General features: G+C 42.3%; 1 protein-coding gene across 3 annotated transcripts in view; it reads left to right on the top strand.

The window, feature by feature from the left end:
• Positions 1–15,249, top strand: part of FAM193A (family with sequence similarity 193 member A) — a 577,965-nt gene extending 562,716 nt beyond the window's left edge. For all 3 annotated transcript variants that reach the window (XM_086964186.1, XM_086964185.1, XM_086964184.1), the window contains one exon: positions 14,401–15,249. In XM_086964186.1, coding sequence (XP_086820312.1) covers positions 14,401–14,494 — 94 coding nt within the window. In that variant the 3' untranslated portion in view covers positions 14,495–15,249. The remainder of the gene's footprint in view (positions 1–14,400) is intronic.
• The last annotated feature ends 4,928 nt before the right edge of the window (positions 15,250–20,177 follow it).

Here is a 20,177-nt window from a genome sequence, read left to right as displayed (position 1 = left end):
ACGTTGCATATCGGGCCAACTTCTCACAGTCACTTCCTGTGCAGATGGATGATGGATCTCCTGCAGTCGCTCTCACAAGCAGGTTTACCATGTGCTCCCCTTCAGCCATACCTTAACCGCTCGGGTGTTCACAAAATAGTCAGGATTCACATATTCCTCTACCCTGACAACTAGCTGCTGAATTCGGGTTTGTCAGTCTGTTGTAGACCACCTCTGGATGATATCCGAACATTGGGTTTCACTGTCAACAGGCAGACTTCCTGCCTTAGACCCACAGAGAATTACTTCCATTGGGACAATGTGGTGTATGGTAGCATTCAAGCCTTTTGCTCTGCTGCAGCAAGTGTGGGCATTCAGCCCTGATGCTAAGCCCACTGAAGGGCCCACCTACAGGGGATGTGGTATCAGAGCTATCTTTCAGACTCTTTTGATATCTCAGAGGATATGGTGCAGGATCTGCAGTGATGGCTGGTAGACACCAACTTGCACTGCAGCAGACCACACGGCTTTCCACACCCAGGGTTCACTATGGTGAATGAAGCATCTCATTGTTAATGGATACAAGGGTGCTGAATGTTTGGGCTTACACCTGTGTATTTTAGTTGTGTTCAAATGGTTGCCAGAAAAGTGTAGGAGCCATTTAAAAAGTTGTTGACATCGGATGTGGCGTTTGTAGAGCGAAAGATGAGTTTAAGCTTTAGGTTGTTGATTGAGAAGTCTGTAGGATCTGAAGGTTTTATGCCCTCCTTTGGGTTGACCTCATTTTGTTGAAGGGATGCTGATCAGGCATGTTTGGAATCTGAGCAAGTTCCTTAATCTGCATCTTTCAGGATCTTAACTTTTCATGAGGTCCTCTCTCTACTGTCAGAATTACCACGCCCATTCTTATATCCCATCACAACCCCAGACCTTATCTAGGACTTTATGGCCAGCCAGCACTACTAATTCAAAGTCCTTATGTTCGATACCCAATAAACCCTAATCTTCATGAAATCCTTGCCCCACTCTTCTCAAGTTTCACAATAAAGGGTCAACTGAGTGAGAATCAGAAGCCTCAAGTAACGCCAGCTTGACACTTCCATTGCTTGGGGCCTACTCTGAATGAGGCCAAACCTTCTCGATCGCAGCCGCATTATCCTGCCTTATCCTGGAGCATGCCTTGACGGGGAAGGAATTCCTATAATTTAATTTGGCCAGAATCATTTCCTGTGTATGATTGTACGTGAGTTTTGAGTCTTTTGCTTGGGCCTTCTGGATTTTCTTCCTTGCCTAATGGAATACCGCAATCCTATTCGAAACACAACACAACTTATATTCACTTAATCTTAAAGAAGGGTCGCACAAGCTCTCAGCTCCTCTTAGTTACTCAGCAGTTGTGGCACTGAGTGAGAGCCAACATTGATTGAAAGCGGAGCACTTACTGGTCTTTACAACAACCAGGTAGCTGCTCTTATGAGAACTCTTGAAGTTTCACGAATTGGAGCTAAAACAGCCAATTGCAGCGGCTAATCAGATGCTGGAGTTAGTCACACACGGACCTATTTGTGAATTGGAACCACAGTACATGCTGTCTCATTTCCAGCAGGCATTAAAGTGAGTTCAAGGGGAGGAATTATTCAGATTTATAGGTCAAACATGTTTGTGTATGATCTACTTCCATTTTCCTAGTTCTGAGGGTTCTCAAAGTGTGAGGAGAGCCTTTCTAGATAATACTAATTGTTGCTTTATTGCCGGACAGTCTGATTTGTTGAAGTTCTACTACTACACTTAAAGCACTCAAAATCTATCCAGAACACATGTACGGGAAGAGAAGAGGGGGGACAGATTCTACATTAGTTTAAATACCTGCACTTTACAACTTGGCTCCTGATAACCTTGAGTTTGGTTACTTTGGCATTCTACAAGACACAGGCACCATGCCCTTACAAGTCACGCAATGCTAAATGAATCAGTTCTGCACATGGTGTGCCGAAAGAGACTTTAATCACCCACCAGGCAGTTATGCTGTAGAGATTCGCAAGAATCCTCGCTGTCCCTTATTTTTATTCCGTAATTTTGTCTAGCTGATGTACGTTCACTCTAAGGTGAAGCTCTATATGCTGGTAGATGTCGCCCAGATCGGCCTCAGTTGTGTGAGGATCTGGCTGTCACAGGTAAACTTTCTGTTAAGTTTGAAGCTGTTTGCGAATAAATTACTTTTTAAAATACGAAATCACCCCCCCAAAAAAAAACATACTATCCTGCTGTGTTTGACATCCCCTCCTGAGGCGTGAGCCAGGAGGTTGCTGTATTTTGTGTTTCGTTTAGTTTTACTTTGCACACTTTTACTTGCTGTTCTTTCAGCTTTTTAATCTCACTTGGTTCAGATTGATAACGAAGCTCGGCTACTGCATTTAATCGGCATTGAAGTGATTGCCCCGCTCGATCGAAAAGCGGTGGTTATATCCTCCCCTAGCCCCCTTGCTGCCCGCTAGTCTGGAAACTGTTTCCCCCATCCCCAAGACTGTCAACTATATCAGCCGATATAAACGCTGAGGTAGCGCTGTCTTGGCTGGTCGGAATTACTGCAGCGGCCATCTTTAATTGGGGCAGCCTTCGAAGGCACCCGATTGACCACTATAAAAACAGAAGGCTATGCCTCCGCGCAGCGGACGCGAACAGCGGACGCACCGGACCTGTGCCGGAGTCGTGCCAGAGTCCTGCCCGTCTGCGCCCGTCCGCGACCATACGGCGACCACAGACGCAGGTACCGTCTCGCATTGTAATCCTTCTGCTATCTCCTATGATAGTGACACGCTGAAGTCCCTGAAGCCCCGACACTGCATCTTACCCCCGATTATACCCACGGATTTTAGTTTTCCTCTTATAAAATGTCCCTCTGAGCCACCTGACGATTCAAAGCACAATTGCCTTTTTCTCCAGACAACCCCGAACCTGGCACGATTAAAAGCCGGTTTGTTAAACTGCCGCTCCCTAGTAAAACACTCCCTTGATATCTTCCACACTATGGAAGAGGACAAATGGGATTTGTTGTTTCTTACCGAGACTTGGTTAGGAGAGGATACTAATCCAGCATTACACTTAGCTGTCCCCTCTGGCTACAGCATAGTGTGCGCTAATAGACAAATCCCACACCCTGGGGGTGGTGTTGCTATTATACATAGATCCCACTGGACTGTCTCCTCTTTCCCTTATCAATTGGAATGCATTGAAGCACTTCCTTTCTGTATTAAAACCACGCCCAATTTCACCTTTTCTGGCCTTTTGGTTTACCGTCCCCCCCAACTCTAAAACATCTCATCTCCCTGCTTTCCTAGACTATGTTCTACAAGCCACACTGCTATACGCCAATTTCACCCTCCTTGGCGACTTTAATCTCCATGTCGATAAAACCGAGGACTCCACCGCCCTTAATTTTGTGTCCACTCTAGCAGATGGAGGACTAAATCAACTTATTAGTGGCCCTACACATAAAGCTGGCCACACCCTCGATCTGATCTGCACCAACCTGGGCGGTCTGAACATCGGTGATCCTGTGCCAGTAACATGGTCGGATCACCTTCTGGTCCCTTTTTAGGTCTCGCCTTTTCCATTCCGAAGGAATGGAAAAATGGCGAGAATTCAAGTGCTCAAAATACTCGTGAAACCACAGGTTTTTTTGTGCGGTTTTCTTCGAGTTCACGTGAATCACGTGACCAAACAAGCACGCGCATCAGCCTCCCTCCTAATTGCATTTTTTCACGGCTGCCACCACATCAAAGGGCTTCTCCCAGCGTGTGCTCTGCGGCTTCTCCTCCCCTAATTATTCATGGCTGGCCGGTGGCCGGCCGTACTTTGTTTCCCGGCCGCTCTTGTTTAGTTTCATTTCGGGACTACTTGATTTACTTTTAACTAGAGCGTCACGCTATACATTTTAAATACGCTCCGTTCCCCCTCTTCCTCCCCGCCCTATGAATGCCCGTAAGGCAGGCACTGTCTTAATTTTAAAAATCTGGTGTTATATTTACATACGATGCAGCTCACCGAACTCGCATTTGCCGCTTGCCCGAATCAGATACCGCTCTTGTTTTGGATATCTATGATCTGCTCCCAGTGCAACTCTTATCCCTGTTGCCTTTGCTCTCTCCCCCTCCCGTTGTCCTTGTACGCTTTGTGTTAGTGCACTTTTTGCCCGAGTTTTCTTTGCTCAGCTCGTTCCGCTCTTCTCCCTGTGCACCATGTTGAAGAATAAAAAAGCTGCGCTGCCACCTACTCGCACGCGTCATTGTTCACCCCTCTCCACACCCTTTGTGTTGCGTGCCCATGTTATTTTGCTTATTTCTTTTCATTTCCTTCTGTTAATTTCACTTAATTAGCATTAAAATATTCACCATTAATTAAGCGTTGGGAGTGCCAACCTGATATGTTCTTGTTCAGTGATGACCACGAGGTTAGTGGCGCTGCCATCCGGGAAGCAATCAGCTGCTATGACTGGGTTAGTATTAGATTTATTTCAGTGTAACTGTTTGCATTCAAGTGCTCTTGCCAAGAAACCGAGGCTTGAAACAACATTTTGAGAAGAGGCTTTAGCAAACATTATAGACTGGTAGGCTTCACGTTGCATGATGGGAATAATGCTGCATGTGTACTAGATACAAAGCGTTAGCGTGCCTATCAACTACACATTGATCCAGTGGCCTAATGGATTAGGCATCAGTCTCCGGAGTTGGGGATTGTGATTTCGAGTCCCATCTGGGTCGTATGTCTTACATGTTTTGGATCATATAAGGAAGATTTACAATACAGCAGGCTGTGCTATTACCTTTTGTACTAGCGCTGCTATGCGGAAGAACTAAGGATGAATGTCATCTTCTTTTATTTGGTGTAGTTGTTGGGAAACTCATTTCGTGAATCTTGCATTTACATAAAATAAAGTAACTTTATTTGTAAACTTATTCCAAATGCAGAAAGCAACGTGTTTGTGTGTGCAGAGTTAGTAGCCTGGAGTACAGTGACACAGCTTCAAGTTTACATTCAAAGCAGAGCTGCTTCCTTTGTGATTTTTAAGAATATGAAGATTTTTCTACAATATACGCATTTTTACTTGAACCAAAACAAAAATGTACATCTACTTGTCTATGAGTGCAAAGCAGTGACTGTTTAGAGACCATCACATAGTCTACATTTAAAGCTCTATCCGCGTATTCCTAAACATTTAATCATTTGTTTAACCTATGATAACTGACGTGTGTATCGGTGTTGTTCAAATAAATATAAACAAGATGAATAATGGAATTTATTAGGATGCTACGTGTCAATGTAATTTATATGTTGAAAAATATGTCATAGTGCATGAGGTGTGTGAATGTTATTCAAAGCAGCTCCTGACTGCATATACATTTTACACAAACATCAATTTAATGTAGTCAAACACAAATGCGAAAACAATGTCAATTTTTTATTTTTTTCCCTTAAAAAAAGACATATTTTCTCCACAATCTAATGTGCAACTGAGCGTATAAATGTCTGAAGAGGAAAACATTAGTAAACAGACGTGGAGTTTGATAATTACCCTTTTAACTTATTTTATAATGCCTGCTTCAGGGACACCGTGCTCTCTTTATTTTTTTTACTTTAAAGGTGAGCACGGCGCCTGCTTAATGGACACTGCGCTCTGCAATACTAAAGGTCTCGCTTTTGGCGAAGTTTGACCTATTGATATTGGAAATGACTATGCTTTTTAATTTTATAAAAGGCATTGCCATTTACAATGCCAATAGCTCAAAATCTTTTTTCTTCTTTTCGGCACTGAACACATTATTCGTTTGTTTACCTCACAACTTCATTAGGACCGTGACTAAGAACCAGCGTGTTTTTTTTCCTTCGGGCACTGAACACATTATTCGTTTGTTCACCTCACAACCTCGTTAGGACCGTGATTAAGAACCCGTGTTTTTTCACTTGCACTTTTGAGTCCCTTGCACACATTGGCCACGCAATATCAGTGATCTTCACCACCATTACGTATGCTTTTTTCATTTTCTCACTTCTTGATCTTATTATCAAACACGATAATGTGAAACTGATTATCACCTTATACAGAAAGGAAATACTTTGCTCAAATACCACACAAACCCTGATAAAAGGCTACCCTGTGGGTAGTTTAACAGGCCTCAACTCAGTTGCATAAACATTTTTCAGTTTTACATTATGTCTTCTTGATTATAAATAAGGTAACAAAAATGCTTTTAACACTTTTTTTATTATAACTTTATGGCATGCCTCACAGCAGCCAAGCTGCTCATGAACATAGCTTACATACATTGCCGAAGCCAATAGCTCTGGCAAAAACGTACCATTGTCATTATAAATTACAATCACTTTTATTTAAGTGTTAATTATTTTAAAAAATTAAAAGCCATTGTTATTTGTAATATCGATACATCTAAGTCACGTCAATACAAAATATGTGGCATTACAAATGCTAAAAGTGTCACATTTGCTAAAGTTAAAAGTATTGGCATTGTAAATCACAAAACATAAATATAAAATGTCATTTACAAAACCAATAGCTCCAACTTTCCTACTGCGAGACCTATTGGCAACGCCAGTGCTTGTTTATTCTCCTGCCATTGTAAAGACCGCTCCATCTGTCCGGTCAAACTACAGGGCAGAAACTGGAGTAAGATTTCCCCTGACAGCCTTGCCCCTCTCCTCCAATCTACTGACCTGTCAGAAACGAGTTCTGATCTAGATACTCGATTGACCAACTTCAACGATCGGATCTCTACTGCAATCAACCTGCTGGCCCCTATCAGGCATATCAAAACTTATCGCTCCACTCCATCGGCCCCATGATATTCCAATGACCTCCGTATTCTCAAATCAGAATGTAAACGACTTGAGAGACGTTGGAGAATAACTTATTCACCCAATCGTAAATCTATTTACAAGTCTGCCTTAAATTATAGGAAAAAGATCATTGAACACAAAAGAATTTTTCTTGAAGAAAAAATTAATCGTTCACAGGGCTCATCCAGGGAAATATTTGACATAGTCAGGTCTTTTACGGATCCCTTGGCTTTAAAACTCCCCCTAATGATGTCGCAGACCCTCCGCGATAGCCTTTCTGATTTCTTTGAAAATAAAATAGCTACCATTTATGATTCCTTTCCCAATAACACCCACGTAAACATTAGTCCCACCACCCCTCCCACCCCAGGTCCCAGGTGTACGTTCTCCGATTTCTCAGAGATTACTCTGGATCAATCACTGATGGAACTTCTAAAAAGTAAATCTGGCTCTCCCCTTGACCCCTGGCCTGCTAAGCAATACAAGTCTCTAGCTCCCATTCTCAATCACAACTTGAATGGAATTTGGAATGACTCGCTTCAGACGGGAGTATTTCCTGGTTCCTGGAAGCATGCGCGATTAGTCCCCATAATCAAGAAAGCTAACGCCGACCCTAGCGAACCCTCCAATTACAGACCAATCTCTTTTACCAGCCCCCGCAAAAGTGCTCGAAAGACTCGCTCAACTACAATTAGCGGGTTTCTTAGAAACATCAGGTGCCTACCATGATTCTCAGCACGGCTTTAGGCCAGGATACAGCACTGAGTCTGCACTAATCGAGATGGCTGATGCAGTACGATGGCGGATGGATGAGGGTTCAAGAGCGGTGTTGGTGCTGCTGGATCTGTCAGCAGCATTCGACACCGTCTCCCACCCCCTCCTCCTAGACCACCTCCAATCTAAAGGTATCCAGGGCACGGCCTTAAAATGGATCACATCTTTTCTGTCCAACCGTACGCAGGCTGTGTTCACTCCTCCATTCACTTCAGATAGTCGTCCGCTTCGGTGGGGAGTCCCTCAAGGCTCCTCACTGAGTCCACTTCTATTTAATGTTTATTTTTCACCCCTTTTTGATATCATCGCCCAAACAGGAATAAAGGCCACCTCTTATGCCGATGATATCCAACTTTTGTTTTCATTTAACAGTATCACCCCTACAACCTTTGATCCCTTAAAAAACTGCCTCCGTACAATTGCCCAGTGGATGGACAACAATTTTTTAAGGCTAAACGCAGGAAAAACGGAGGTACTCTTCTTCTACCAGTCCTCTCCCCTTGACCCCAACATCTGGTGGCCCCTTGATTTGAGTGATCCCCCCCCCTGCCCAAAGACTCAGTGAAAAATCTAGGGGTTAGATGGGATTCTAACCTCACACTCCACCATCAAGTCCACACAGTCTCCGCTGCCTGCTTCACCAAGATCAGAATGGTAAAAAAGTTTATCCACTTCCTACCTACCAACACTAGGAAGACGGTAGTCCAGGCGTTGATTACTTCACACCTGGATTACGCTAACAGCCTATATACTGGCCTGTCTGTGGGGATCTGTCATCGCCTCCAGACAGTCCAGAATGCTGCAGTCAGACTGGTTAGTGGTATCCCCTTACGCGAGCACATTTCGCCCCATCGTCGCAGTCTCCATTGGCTGCCGATACAGAAAAAGGCTGAATTCAAGGCTTTGGTTCTGGCCCACCGTGCCATGAGAGGCAAGGGCTCTGCTTATCTTTCCACCTGTCTGACTCCCTATGACAACATCAGGACCCTCCGTTCCTCCTCAAAAAACCTCCTCACGGTTCCCAGATTCAGGAAAACTCTCTCAGGCGGGAAAACTTTCCAAGTATTGACCGCGGTTCTCTGGAACAAGCTACCTAATGCCATTCGGTTGATTCAGGATGAACAGCCTTTCCGGAGAGCTCTAAAAACCCATCTGTTTTCTTGATCATTTTTTCCCATTTCATAACACCTGAGGCAGCATGTGATCACACAGGAGCGCCGGGACACCCCGTTGGGGTATCTGTGCGCGATACCAAAACACACTAAATAAATAAACTAAATGTCAGGTTCTTCATTGTGACTGAAATATTTGGGAGCTATGTCATTGACCAGTTAATGTTAAGAATTTGCACTCTTTGATTAATGCTGAAGTGACATGTTTCTTCGGATAGGAGCTACAGTTGATTTCTGCTTCTGTTGCCTTCTGGTACCATGCAGAGTCTTTCCCTTCTTTCCGACACACTGTGATGGCAGTCAGTGTGATTGTAAAGTTCTTCATTGACCTTAGGAACTCTGACATCAATCTACTAAAAAAGAGCATCTCAGAGCTGCAATATGTTTAAAAATGCTTAAAACTGAAAAATCAAATTTGTCCTTAAAATATTGTGATAATGTGTCTGACTCATTGTGTCCGTTTGATTGTCTTTCTATAAATCGTTTTTCATACTATTGTAGCTACCTTTCATATAACTCAAAATCTTTAAGCAACACGTTAATCAGATATGTCCCTTGCCAGTTATTGTGAAACAGGAATGAACCTTGTAGAAAAGTGGATTTTATGTGGGGATGGACAGGTATCTACCTCAATGGATAGGTCCACATCTTGCTAGATGTCACACAAACTAAGTAAAACGCAGCTGTGCTGAATCCCTGGTACCGTGACCCAAAGCAGAGACTAAATTCAAAGGTAAAGTTTAAAGTATTAAGAAGTATATACACGGTAGAGTAAGTCACACACAACACTATAAAATTCTCCAACACATTTTAAATAAAGAGAACAAGCCTATGAGTAAAATAAAACGGAAATGAAAAAATGCAATAAGGGGAACCAGAGACGAGAACTTTTCAATATGTTAGTGAAAATAACACCAAAAAGCACAAAACTGCAATGATAATCTATAGAATTGGTAAACAGGGACTTAGGCTCATTTTGAGGCTGCCAAGGATAAAACCCTGGTCATATATAACAATTGGGTAGATCTCAATGACAGTCTGGAAGTCAAGAAGTTAAAAATTGTAACCTAGTGTTTACGTGGATAGGGACTTTGTCACTATGTAAAGAAAAGTCCTCCCTGAGCGGTCTGCCACTGAAAATGTACCTGACGTTGTGGAACTGAAAGCCAGATATTTGTAGCAGGTTGGTCCCGCTGGAGCCCTGGAGCTTTGGAAATTTCTTGCTGATAAGTTTCTAAGTCCCAACTCAGTTCAGACGTCCTGGGACTCTTGATCAGACAAAGCTCAAATGTAATCCAACGCCATGGAATTGCCAGGCGGATTCTTTATCCTGCAGGTCTACTTGTAGCTGTAGAGGAAATGTTTTTCAAACTTTCCAAACTTTGTTCTGGTGCCCAAATAACCACAGAAGAACACTTGTAAGGCCCCGGGCCACATGTGAGGGTACTTACAGACTCTCAGAATATCCGGCAGAAGCCAGCCACAAACTCCAGTCAAGGTCCAATTGCCACTGGTCAGCTTGATACTCCCAGGAAAAGGCCTCTAGTACTATTTGCATCTAGGTAGTCACGTAGGTCAACCAAATAACCCTCAAAGTCAATTTCTTTGTCCTGAGTGCAAGAGGAAGTAGGACGAGTCTTTCGGGGCTCCTCGCAGGTCACAGACAGCAGGCCCAGTCCTCTTCTAAGCTTCCTCAGGTCCAGTAGGTGTTCTGAGGAGGTGCCTTGGGGTGGCACATTTATTCCCGGCACTAGTGGGGATGACTTCTGAACACTCCCTAACCAGTGGAATAAGATCTCTTGGGGGATGCCCTACTCACTTTTTCAGCAGTTTTCTTCCTCTACTGCAGACAATCCCACAGTGCCCCCTCACTCCAAAAATCCAAACTGAGCAACCACTTTCCTCTTTTGCACTACCTGTGTGCGACATCCAGAGTAATGAGCAGTCCCCTCCTCTGTGGTCACTCAAAACTGGGTTCTGACCAGAAGGAAACAAAATATGGGACATTTCCAGGTGTCACCTGACATTTATTTGTGGCAGGAAACACCCCTTAGAAGTAATTTGAGTTCCTGAGTCCACCCCAACTGGTCTCCCTGTCAGGTGAAGAATACATCACCCATTCCAAGGCCATTGTCTCTGCTCCGAGAGCATTTTTCACACTTAATTCAGGCCAAGTATATAATGGGCAGTTGCTGAAGGGGTACTGTAGATTAGCTCCAGCAGTTTCAAGCAGGATAAAGGTGACTTTCTAAAAGTTAATTTTCCAATCGATTCATTAAAAACCCAGCTTCACCAGTAGATTGGATTGTTATTAAATATAAAACGTCTATGATTTGAGTCTGTGATTGTTACAGGTCAAAAGTTGCATATTAAATTGTATAACCTTTACATGACTTCATATGTACCAGCTTCAACCTGACCAGTGACAATGTTGTTTTAGGCCTTGTCACTAGGTGAACATGCTAGTTGTAATGTCACAGATGTTTCACTCTTAAATATTATGCACCCTACCTTATGGGCAGCAAGATGTTCTTAGAGGTAACTATTGTAATATTTAAAATCACGTTTTCCAACCTGTAAAAAGGTTTATTAAGACAAGTCTGTGCAGCAGAGTTGAAGCTGCTGCTGCTGTCAGGCTACACACTATAGGCCTGAATCATGTACTGTGACGCAGTAGATGCTGTGGTCCACAAGTGGCATTTAAATTTAGATACCTTAGTGTACTTCTCCATTATATACTATGCCTTATAGAAAAGCTGAATGTGCCTATCAGGTTTTACACCAATTTCAACATATTTTAGGGGTTGCGTACACTGGGACCTGGATAGTTGTCAAAGCTGTAAGAGTTTGAGTACCAGCCCGTGGGTCAGAAAAAAATGAGAAAAAAACTAGGGATGACCACCTAAAAAGGATCTCTTTGCAGTAAACCTATTTTCAATATTCCCAAATGTAATCTGCAGGATGGGGGAGATAGCATCTATGGTTAAGTACGTCCTCATGTTGAATTTCATTCTCCAGATTTTTAATAAGAACTTTCTTCTGAAATTTCAGAAAAGGCCAAGGACATGGCTGATCTCAGTGTAACTACAAAGTAGCAAAGGGTCATAAAGAAAACTCTCCTGTATGTGTCTGTCAATGGGTGATCTCAACTGTGAAAGGTGAACAGCGAAATCAATCCTAGGGTACTTTCTTAGTGCAAGACAAGTTAGTGTGATCTTAACTCTGTATCAGGAGGTAACTGAATAGCAGTGCTAACTAGTGTAAATCATAAGTGATTAACGTGAGATATATAAAATTGAGTAATAAGGAGGAAAAGAGTATTTTAATGAGCACCTCCTTATTCCCAAATCTAAGAACAGTGCAAATAGTAGTGTTAACAAATCACTAGAATGGAAATTTGGTCGACATGTTCCTGCAGTTTAACCGGGCCCATTGGTCTCCTACTGCTTCATCAGGACCATATATGCTACTGCTAAATGTTGTGAGATAAGTGAAAAAACAATATTATTGTCACCTGAAAATCTCCTATTTTCAAGATCCAATGTGTATCCAGGAGTTCAAGGTAGTAGACAGACAGACACATACAAGAAAAGAATATGACAGGGACTTAGACCTCTTGGTGTCCTTTAATGTTGAGAGCGTATATACTTCGATACCCCAGGTTGAGACTCTCGAGGTTGTTGAGGCACTTTTAGCTGAGAGAGAGCTTAACACCATAACTCCAGTCAGGTTGATAATGATACTGGCAACCTTGGCTATGACTGAGAACTTCTTTCAGTATAAAGACTCACTCTACTTGCAGATTAGCGGATCTAGTATGGGCAGCATTTTTTCACTTATGATTTACACTAGTTAGCACTGCTATTCAGTTACCTCCTGATACCGAGTTAAGATCACACTAACACTGGGACATAATGGTAAGATTCGGCTGAGCCTGGCCAAATCTTCCGAAGGGTACGATTATCTACCTGCAATTTGAAGGCTCCTAGATGATGTAGGGCGGTACAGGTTGGTAATCTGATGGGAATTTTTCTTTGCACTAAGAAAGTACCCTAGAATTGATTTAGCTGTTCACCTTTCACAGTTGAGATCACCCATTGACAGACACATACAGGAGCGTTTTCTTTATGACCCTTTGCTACTTTGTAGTTGGCAGTTGCATGTGTATAGGGGTAGTAGCATTGAATGGTCGTTAAATATTCCCTGGGACCCCACCCCTCCTTTGTTTTATAATTGATCTCAGTGTAACCTGCCTACAAAGTTATAAGACATACTGTAGACCCTATTCAGAAGGTGCAGTGCTCGCAACAAATACCAGTAAATAAATATGGGCTAACACTGGCAACCTCCAAGTCAAGACACTACTTAGCAAGCCACAACGTGTGAGTGAGCTTTGATTACAGATGCTAAATAATTCTTTCAGTCTAGACTATCAATATATATAGCAAACTGAAAGGCAAACAAGTGCATTTAGCGAAGATCTGTAATATCTTTCCGAAAGATTATTTTATTGGATAACTGAGGTAGCCCACTACCTGTCCAAACCATCTCTAGCTGGTTACAGGCGTCTAGAGTCAATTGGGCTAGCGCTATGTATCTAGAACAAAAACATAAATAAGATGTCCGCACAGGCATTCACTTAGTATCAAATTCCAAGGAACTTGTATTGTGCAAGACAAGTAAGTGTCATAAACAAGATCTTGCAAGGCCCAGTCCAAGGAATTTCCAAACATTTAATCCTGCAAATATGATTACATAGAGAGTAAAAAAAATCTAAGAGTTGTCAGGCTGGAGTAGTCTAGAACGAATCCTTCAGTCATGCCTTCAAAGAGAAGAGGAACTTTGTTTCTTCTACTATGGCCACTAATGTTCACCAACGTCAAGAGGGGACTATGTACAGAAAGGCATTTTTGAAGATCGAATTAACTATTAATAATGGAAAAGGCACTTATGTGCTTTTTCTACAAGTAGCTAGAAGTCAACACCTATTGCCTTTCGATAATGAGACCCAATATAAATTTCACTTAAGCTTCTACCAAAAGCAAGTGGATAATTTTTTGTGCTTTATTCACCATGTTGAGGCAACCACCGCATAATGGGACTTCTTTGATATACACATATTAATTTATCACATTTGAATTTAGAGTTAACAATGAAACACACAACCTGAGCCCTAAAAGCGATGGGGACCACATAAATTATACTTTGAATTCTAGAGGGATGGAAAATATTCTTTTTTGACAAGGAATCCTGTTGAGTTTTGAGGGACATTAGTAAAGACCTGAAAATCTGCCTTGTCTTCCTTAAACATGTTTATTATTCTCTTGTAGTTTCTGTGCGTTCATCTCCACTGCATATACATGACTCTTCATTTTAGAGGGCGAGTCGAGTATCCGGATTAATGATTACCCTGGGCCATATATTCTAGGACCAACCCTCACACCTTGCTAACTTTGAATCATTTGCCAATTAATATTTAATTAGTACATTGTATTTTTATGACATTTGTAAGCTTAGAAATAGTGTGGCATGTTTTATTATTGAATACGGTCTTTTGCGTATTCTGGGCAGTTTTTTTAAATGCTTTTTCAAATTTGTGAATTTGTTCCCTTTTTTTCCGTAGGTTTTGCCTGGATTCCGCCAGACAGACAAGGCAGAGGCTTTCTGTTAATTGGTCTAATTTTAGTTTGAAGAAAACCACATTTGCGGCACACTGAAATATTATGACTCTTCTAGAACCATGAAATTTCAACTCCACTGACTTTAGTCTGCTGTGCTTAGAGCTTATCCGGCTTTGAGCTACTGTTGACCTGCCTTGCCCCCAGTGCTGTGTGGACCTGCACTGAACCCTTTGGCCTAACAATTGTTGCAGATTGGAACTTTGCCACTTTCTACCTGGATTTGTTAGCTTGTGTGCTTGTAGTCTGTGAGTGAGACTTAATGGATTATAGCCGTATGCTATTGGAATTGGAACACTAGTTTTTCCAGTTCCTAATAAATGCTATGGCTTAAAGTACTTCAGACTGCTTCCCAAGCTCTGGTGGAGGCCAAACTACTCGTTTTCATTCATGGAGGCACCTGTCATTTCTGAAGTTCACAATGTTTTGTCATTCGGACTACGGACAAAGGAATGGACATTGACAGACGTGCTTTCACCTGCTACGTAATTCTACACCACATTTTTACAGAAGAAGCTCATATGGGACAAGCATTTCTTAAGTTCTTTCATGATCTACTGTTTAAAAGTGTACAAGTTACGCTATATGTGTTTGATTTTTTTTTCTGACTTGTAGCCAGCTTGTGTAAGAATACTTGCAGAATGAGAGTTTATGAGGAACAGTACTCACACTATCAATCTGTTATAGAGTGTATAATTGTATTAACACTGAAGCCGAACTGGCTACTTTTTTAACATATTGTTAAGTAATATTAAAATCATGTCTTTCTTTTTGAAAGATGGAATACATTAGTAAAGGAGAAGACTTGTGTTTTGATTTATCTAACAGGAGAGAAAAGAGTCGGGGGAGAATGGAAATGGTTGTGTGTGCGCTGTACTCCAAATTGTATTCATGTGTGAATTGAGTATTTGTGGTAATTTAAATTAACACCTTGGTGGATGTGTGAATAGAGGTAGCAGAAAACCTTAAATTGATAACTTCTGGGTATTTTTGATATGGTTGATTTAAATGATGTGCTTTATTTAAACCCATTCTGCTTTGTGGCGGTCACTTTGCTGGTCAATTCTAGAAGAATAAGCTTCAGACATTGTCCAAAGAATCTTGTCAAAATGTAATTTATGGGTACTATTTAATCCCCCCCTGGACTTCAATTGATAATGTAGCCTTATTTATTTTAATGTTTTGTATCTCTAGTAAATCATGCAAGACATGTTCTGACATTTTACTGTTACCTTGTTGGCTCTAATGTTACACTAAATTGTTTTAGTAGATTTCCTATTTAATATGTTGGTGTTCTACATAGAACACATTTTTATTTCCTACATTTTAAAAGATCAGCTTTTTCCTAACATCTTATACTAGGTATAGCTATAGTATCATGTAGGCATACCTTAAGAAGTTTCAGTTCCTGATATATTTGCTTAATACTTCTTTTCTTAGTAGTTAATTAGGGAGCGGTCTCATTTACACACTTCCCTCACACTTCCTAATTTCACCCTTCCCCTAGCCTCTATGAAATAATAGCGTCATAAGCATCATTACCAGAAAGTATTCGGTTTCCTCTGCTCAACAACAGGTATTGGTATCCAGTATTCTGATTATTTTAAAACTATTACCCTTCAGATAGAAAATGTATGTGTAAAGGTACTAACTTTCTTTTCTGGATATTGTGAGCCTTAGATTTTAAGGGAAAAGTTTCAAAGCCTATTCTGGAGGAATATGTTAGTTTTGTTGTCACTGTCAATATAATTGATGCCTGTCCTCCAAATCGCAGGGAATCTTCAATGTGCAGTGCAATAGTTTTTTTTATTTAGCTTTTACAACAATTGCCTAATTGCCACAACACAGTTGCATAGGCATTTCAAGTCTATTCTACTTTCTAAGCACAGCTCTTAAGGACTAAGAATTACGCTCTTACATGCATCCAATTTGTTATAGAACTACCAAACCCCTCTGTATATTGCTCATTTCCTCTGTTCATGCCCTGGTATTTTTTCTTCAGTGTAACCTGTCCTTGTTGGCCGTCCTTCCTCCCCCAGACCAAAATGACTTCTCCACACCTTCAGCTTAATTTAGGCAGCCTTTCTCCTCACAGGCTACCTTTTCTTCAATGGCCATTGTTGATCGCATTTGTAATTTTCTCTGGTGCCATGAAGACACATATCTTTAAAAATCACATTGAGTATGGAATGGGCTAGTTGTAACAAGTGGCAATTACACCTTTTGTGGCTGTGCAAACATGGCATACAAAATGTCAACAATCTTTTTTTATTGTATTCTCAGGAATGAATGTTTGGAAATTCCTGGGGTTGGACATTGCAAGATCTCATTTCTGGCACATGTATTGCCCAAAACATCACATTTTGTGCAAAGCAATACTAGATGAATGACTAGCCCTTTTTGCTGATATTGGGTTTGTTGAATTGTTAGTTCCTTGTGTAACACAGTTGTCTCTAGGTGCCTGGAGCCAGGAGCAATAAAACATTAGGCAGCTCTACAGAGTGCCATTAAGTTCAATAGCCTGAAGAATGAAGGCAGCCTTTATTGGAAACATAAAGGTTTACGATTATTGCTAAAGCAGTTAACCAAACAATATCCCAATGTTTTAAGTGCATGACTAAATTGAAAATAGTTATATTATTGTGACCTTGTGAATTTCATATTCCTTCTGTTGCTTTGCACACTTGGTTTCCTTTTTGTACATCTCCTAGTTTGGAAATGCTGATACAGTCCCTTTTGGATAAACCTTCCAAACTAACTGATTTACTTGGTTGTGTCCCCTGCCATTGCAGGGTTTCTTGCGAGTACCTGCCATCCCATTTCAGTCGACAGTGAATGCAGAATCACCTTAGTCATGGGGTGCATTTCCTAGGTTATTGGGGATTCATATAGACATCCAAGAGATCCTGTAGTTTCCATCAAGTCACACTTAAGGTAAATTGCTGACTATCTGGTTTCTTAAAGGGCAATTGGACATGACAGCTAATTTGAATGCCCAGTAATAGACTTGCGTCTGCTTTTCCTATTCCTTCTGTGTATAGCTAATTGGGTACATTTGTCGAAGGAAATTCGTGCCTTTTTGCCAAACCTCATGAACTTGCTTGCTCACACCTGGTCACAACACTGGTGGGGAACCTTGTAGGAGACGTTTTAAAGAATATAAAGTATCTTTGTAAACAGGCCAATTTTGTGTATTCCCACCCTTTCAGGAATAGAGATTGGCAATCTTTTCCGACCCACAATTGTTTTTTTTCCATCCATTTCCATACAGGTGTCTTATTATGGTTTTTACATCTTCTTTAGGGCAATGTGGAATCCGCAGTATTTGACTCCATCCATCTGGGATGGGAACTTTGGCAATTGGGTTTGATATGTATTTACCTGTGGATTCTCCGTGTTCCTTGTACCTGGATGAGTGGTTCCAGGCAAGCTTTCTGCAGCTGTTGTCGGACCACTGGAACACCACCGCTTCTTTGCTGTTAGGCCTTTTGATGAGCAATCCCGAAGTTTATTTATTTATTTATTTATTTATTAAGGGAATGTAATAACAGTATACATGCTCCTTTCGGGAGCCTCATTATCCAGAAAGCGTAGTTCAATGCAAGCAATTTTTCGAAGAAACAAAAGCAGCAATAAATCAGAGTGACTGCCCAAGAGCTTAAGAGCTAACAACCCGCCCCGTCCAACCCCACCCCTCCCCTCCCAGCAATCCCTAAGTCGAAGTTGCACATAGAGCCCTCTCCGCATCTTCTGTTGATCAGGGCATTATTGTAGTCAGTGTTGCTCTGTGCGTTCCCTTCCCTTTAGAGGATCAGGGACATTCAGAATATGATTCAGATGTTTCAGAAGAGAGACAGAGTTCCTTTACTGATCTTTTCCGCCTCCTATGTCTGCTTGCTTCCTGCATTCGACAGGCCATTCGTGCATACTGACACATTCTGGCTTTCCAGTGGAGTCTCCATCTGCAGTGGTTTCAATACGAGGGCAATCTGTCTAACACCATCAGAATTTTCAAGGACTCTGTATCAGACCATCTCTGGTGGTCCATAGAAGAGAACCTAATTCAGTTTTGCCCATGACCAGTAGTGGCCACAGTAGTGACGGACACCTCCACATTGAGTAATGGTGCTCATCTAAGGGACCTGGAGATCAGAGGCCTCTGGTCACCGATCAAGCAGAGTATGCATATCAATGTACTCTAACGATGGGCAATTTCCCTTTCCTTGAGACCTTTCTGCCTTCCCTATGTGGTCTGTTGTTTCAGACCTTGACAGACAATAAGCTCACAAGGTAGTATGTGAATACGCAGGGATGTGTGAGGTCCCATCTTCTCGACCAGGATGCTCTGGGTCTGGGCTCATGTGCATACAAACTGGTCATCCACTATTTGGCAAGCTTCCTGAACATAAAATGTGAGTTGTCATATCTCCAGCCATGAGCGACGCCTCCATCTAAAGGTGGTTAAAGATATCTTTGCCTTGTGAGAGGCTCTATGGGGCATCCTCTTCTCCACTTGTGGAAAAAGCACATGTTCGAGGCATATGGGCTGCAGATGGTGCATTTATGAATAGATAGCCATCTGGTGTTGGGCTCGGATGATTGCACTTGTTTTTCTCTTGGAGAAGTATTTTGTCGTCACAAGACTGGTGACTCCTCCTTTGGGTGCTAGTGCGCATGGGCATCGGCTCCATCCTTAGATTGTTTTTTTCCGCCATCGGGTTCGGATGACGATCGAAGCGCTCCGGATCAACTTCGAGAAAAAGTGATATTTTGGTGCGTATTCCCTTTCCAATTCGACGGTATTGTTATCGAACGCAATTCATTTCCATTCCGACGCGTTTTGACTCCAACAATAAATATTTTCTTCTACGTCGACGAGACCGGGCGGCCTTTCTCGACGTAGTCCAGCCTGGAGTCCATGGAAAGGACTCCATTTAAGAGATGTCCAACGTGTGGTGCTAAGTTCCCACACAAGGACCTACACGAGGTGGGCAACCTCTGCCTATCGCCTGAACACGAATCCAGGGACTGCGAAGCCTGCGCAGCATTCTCCTCCAAGTCGACGATTAGAAACCGTCGAGCACGAAGACACGCGGTTTCGAGGATGCAGTTGGAGGCAATCCCGGAGCTGTTCGAGGCCCAGCACCTCAAAGAAGAAGAGGAACATGAAGACGAGTCTGGGTCGGAAGTGGACGAGTCTGATGTCGAAGAAATCGACGTTCAACAAACTGTGAGTGACTGCGTCCCCTTACCAAAAAACCGTCCCTGTGTTGTACTGACCCCGCCTACGAGCCCGGTCAGACTACCGAAGAAAGTTTCCGACGCCCCGCCTTCGGGCCCGGCAACGAAACAGAAACCGAAACTCTCGGCCTCCCACCATGTCGGATCCGAAAAACGGTCGACATCGACTCCGAAGCTCCATACAAAGGAAAGCTCGGCGTCGAAACATTCCATGTCGAAACCGAAACATGCTTCGACGTCGAAGACTTACTCGACACCGAAAAAATCAGAATCGAGCAAATTCTCAGTGCCGAAAACACAGGACATTGACGGTCAGAAGCAAAGGCACCTTTCGGAACCAAGAACTTCGGTACCGACACAGGAGCAGCAGACCGATCCAAAACAAAAGACTTTGTTTATCGATCCACAAACTGGCAAAGTGGTGACAAAATCACCGAAAAGAGGAAGAATGAACAGCTAGATGACGAAGCTCTTCCTCCTA

The sequence above is a fragment of the Lissotriton vulgaris genome, chromosome 3_2 (assembly GCF_964263255.1).
Source record: "Lissotriton vulgaris chromosome 3_2, aLisVul1.2, whole genome shotgun sequence".
Lineage (NCBI taxonomy): Eukaryota > Metazoa > Chordata > Amphibia > Caudata > Salamandridae > Lissotriton > Lissotriton vulgaris.
Note: the sequence above shows the minus strand (reverse complement) of the source record. Positions and strands in the feature narration are given on the sequence as shown.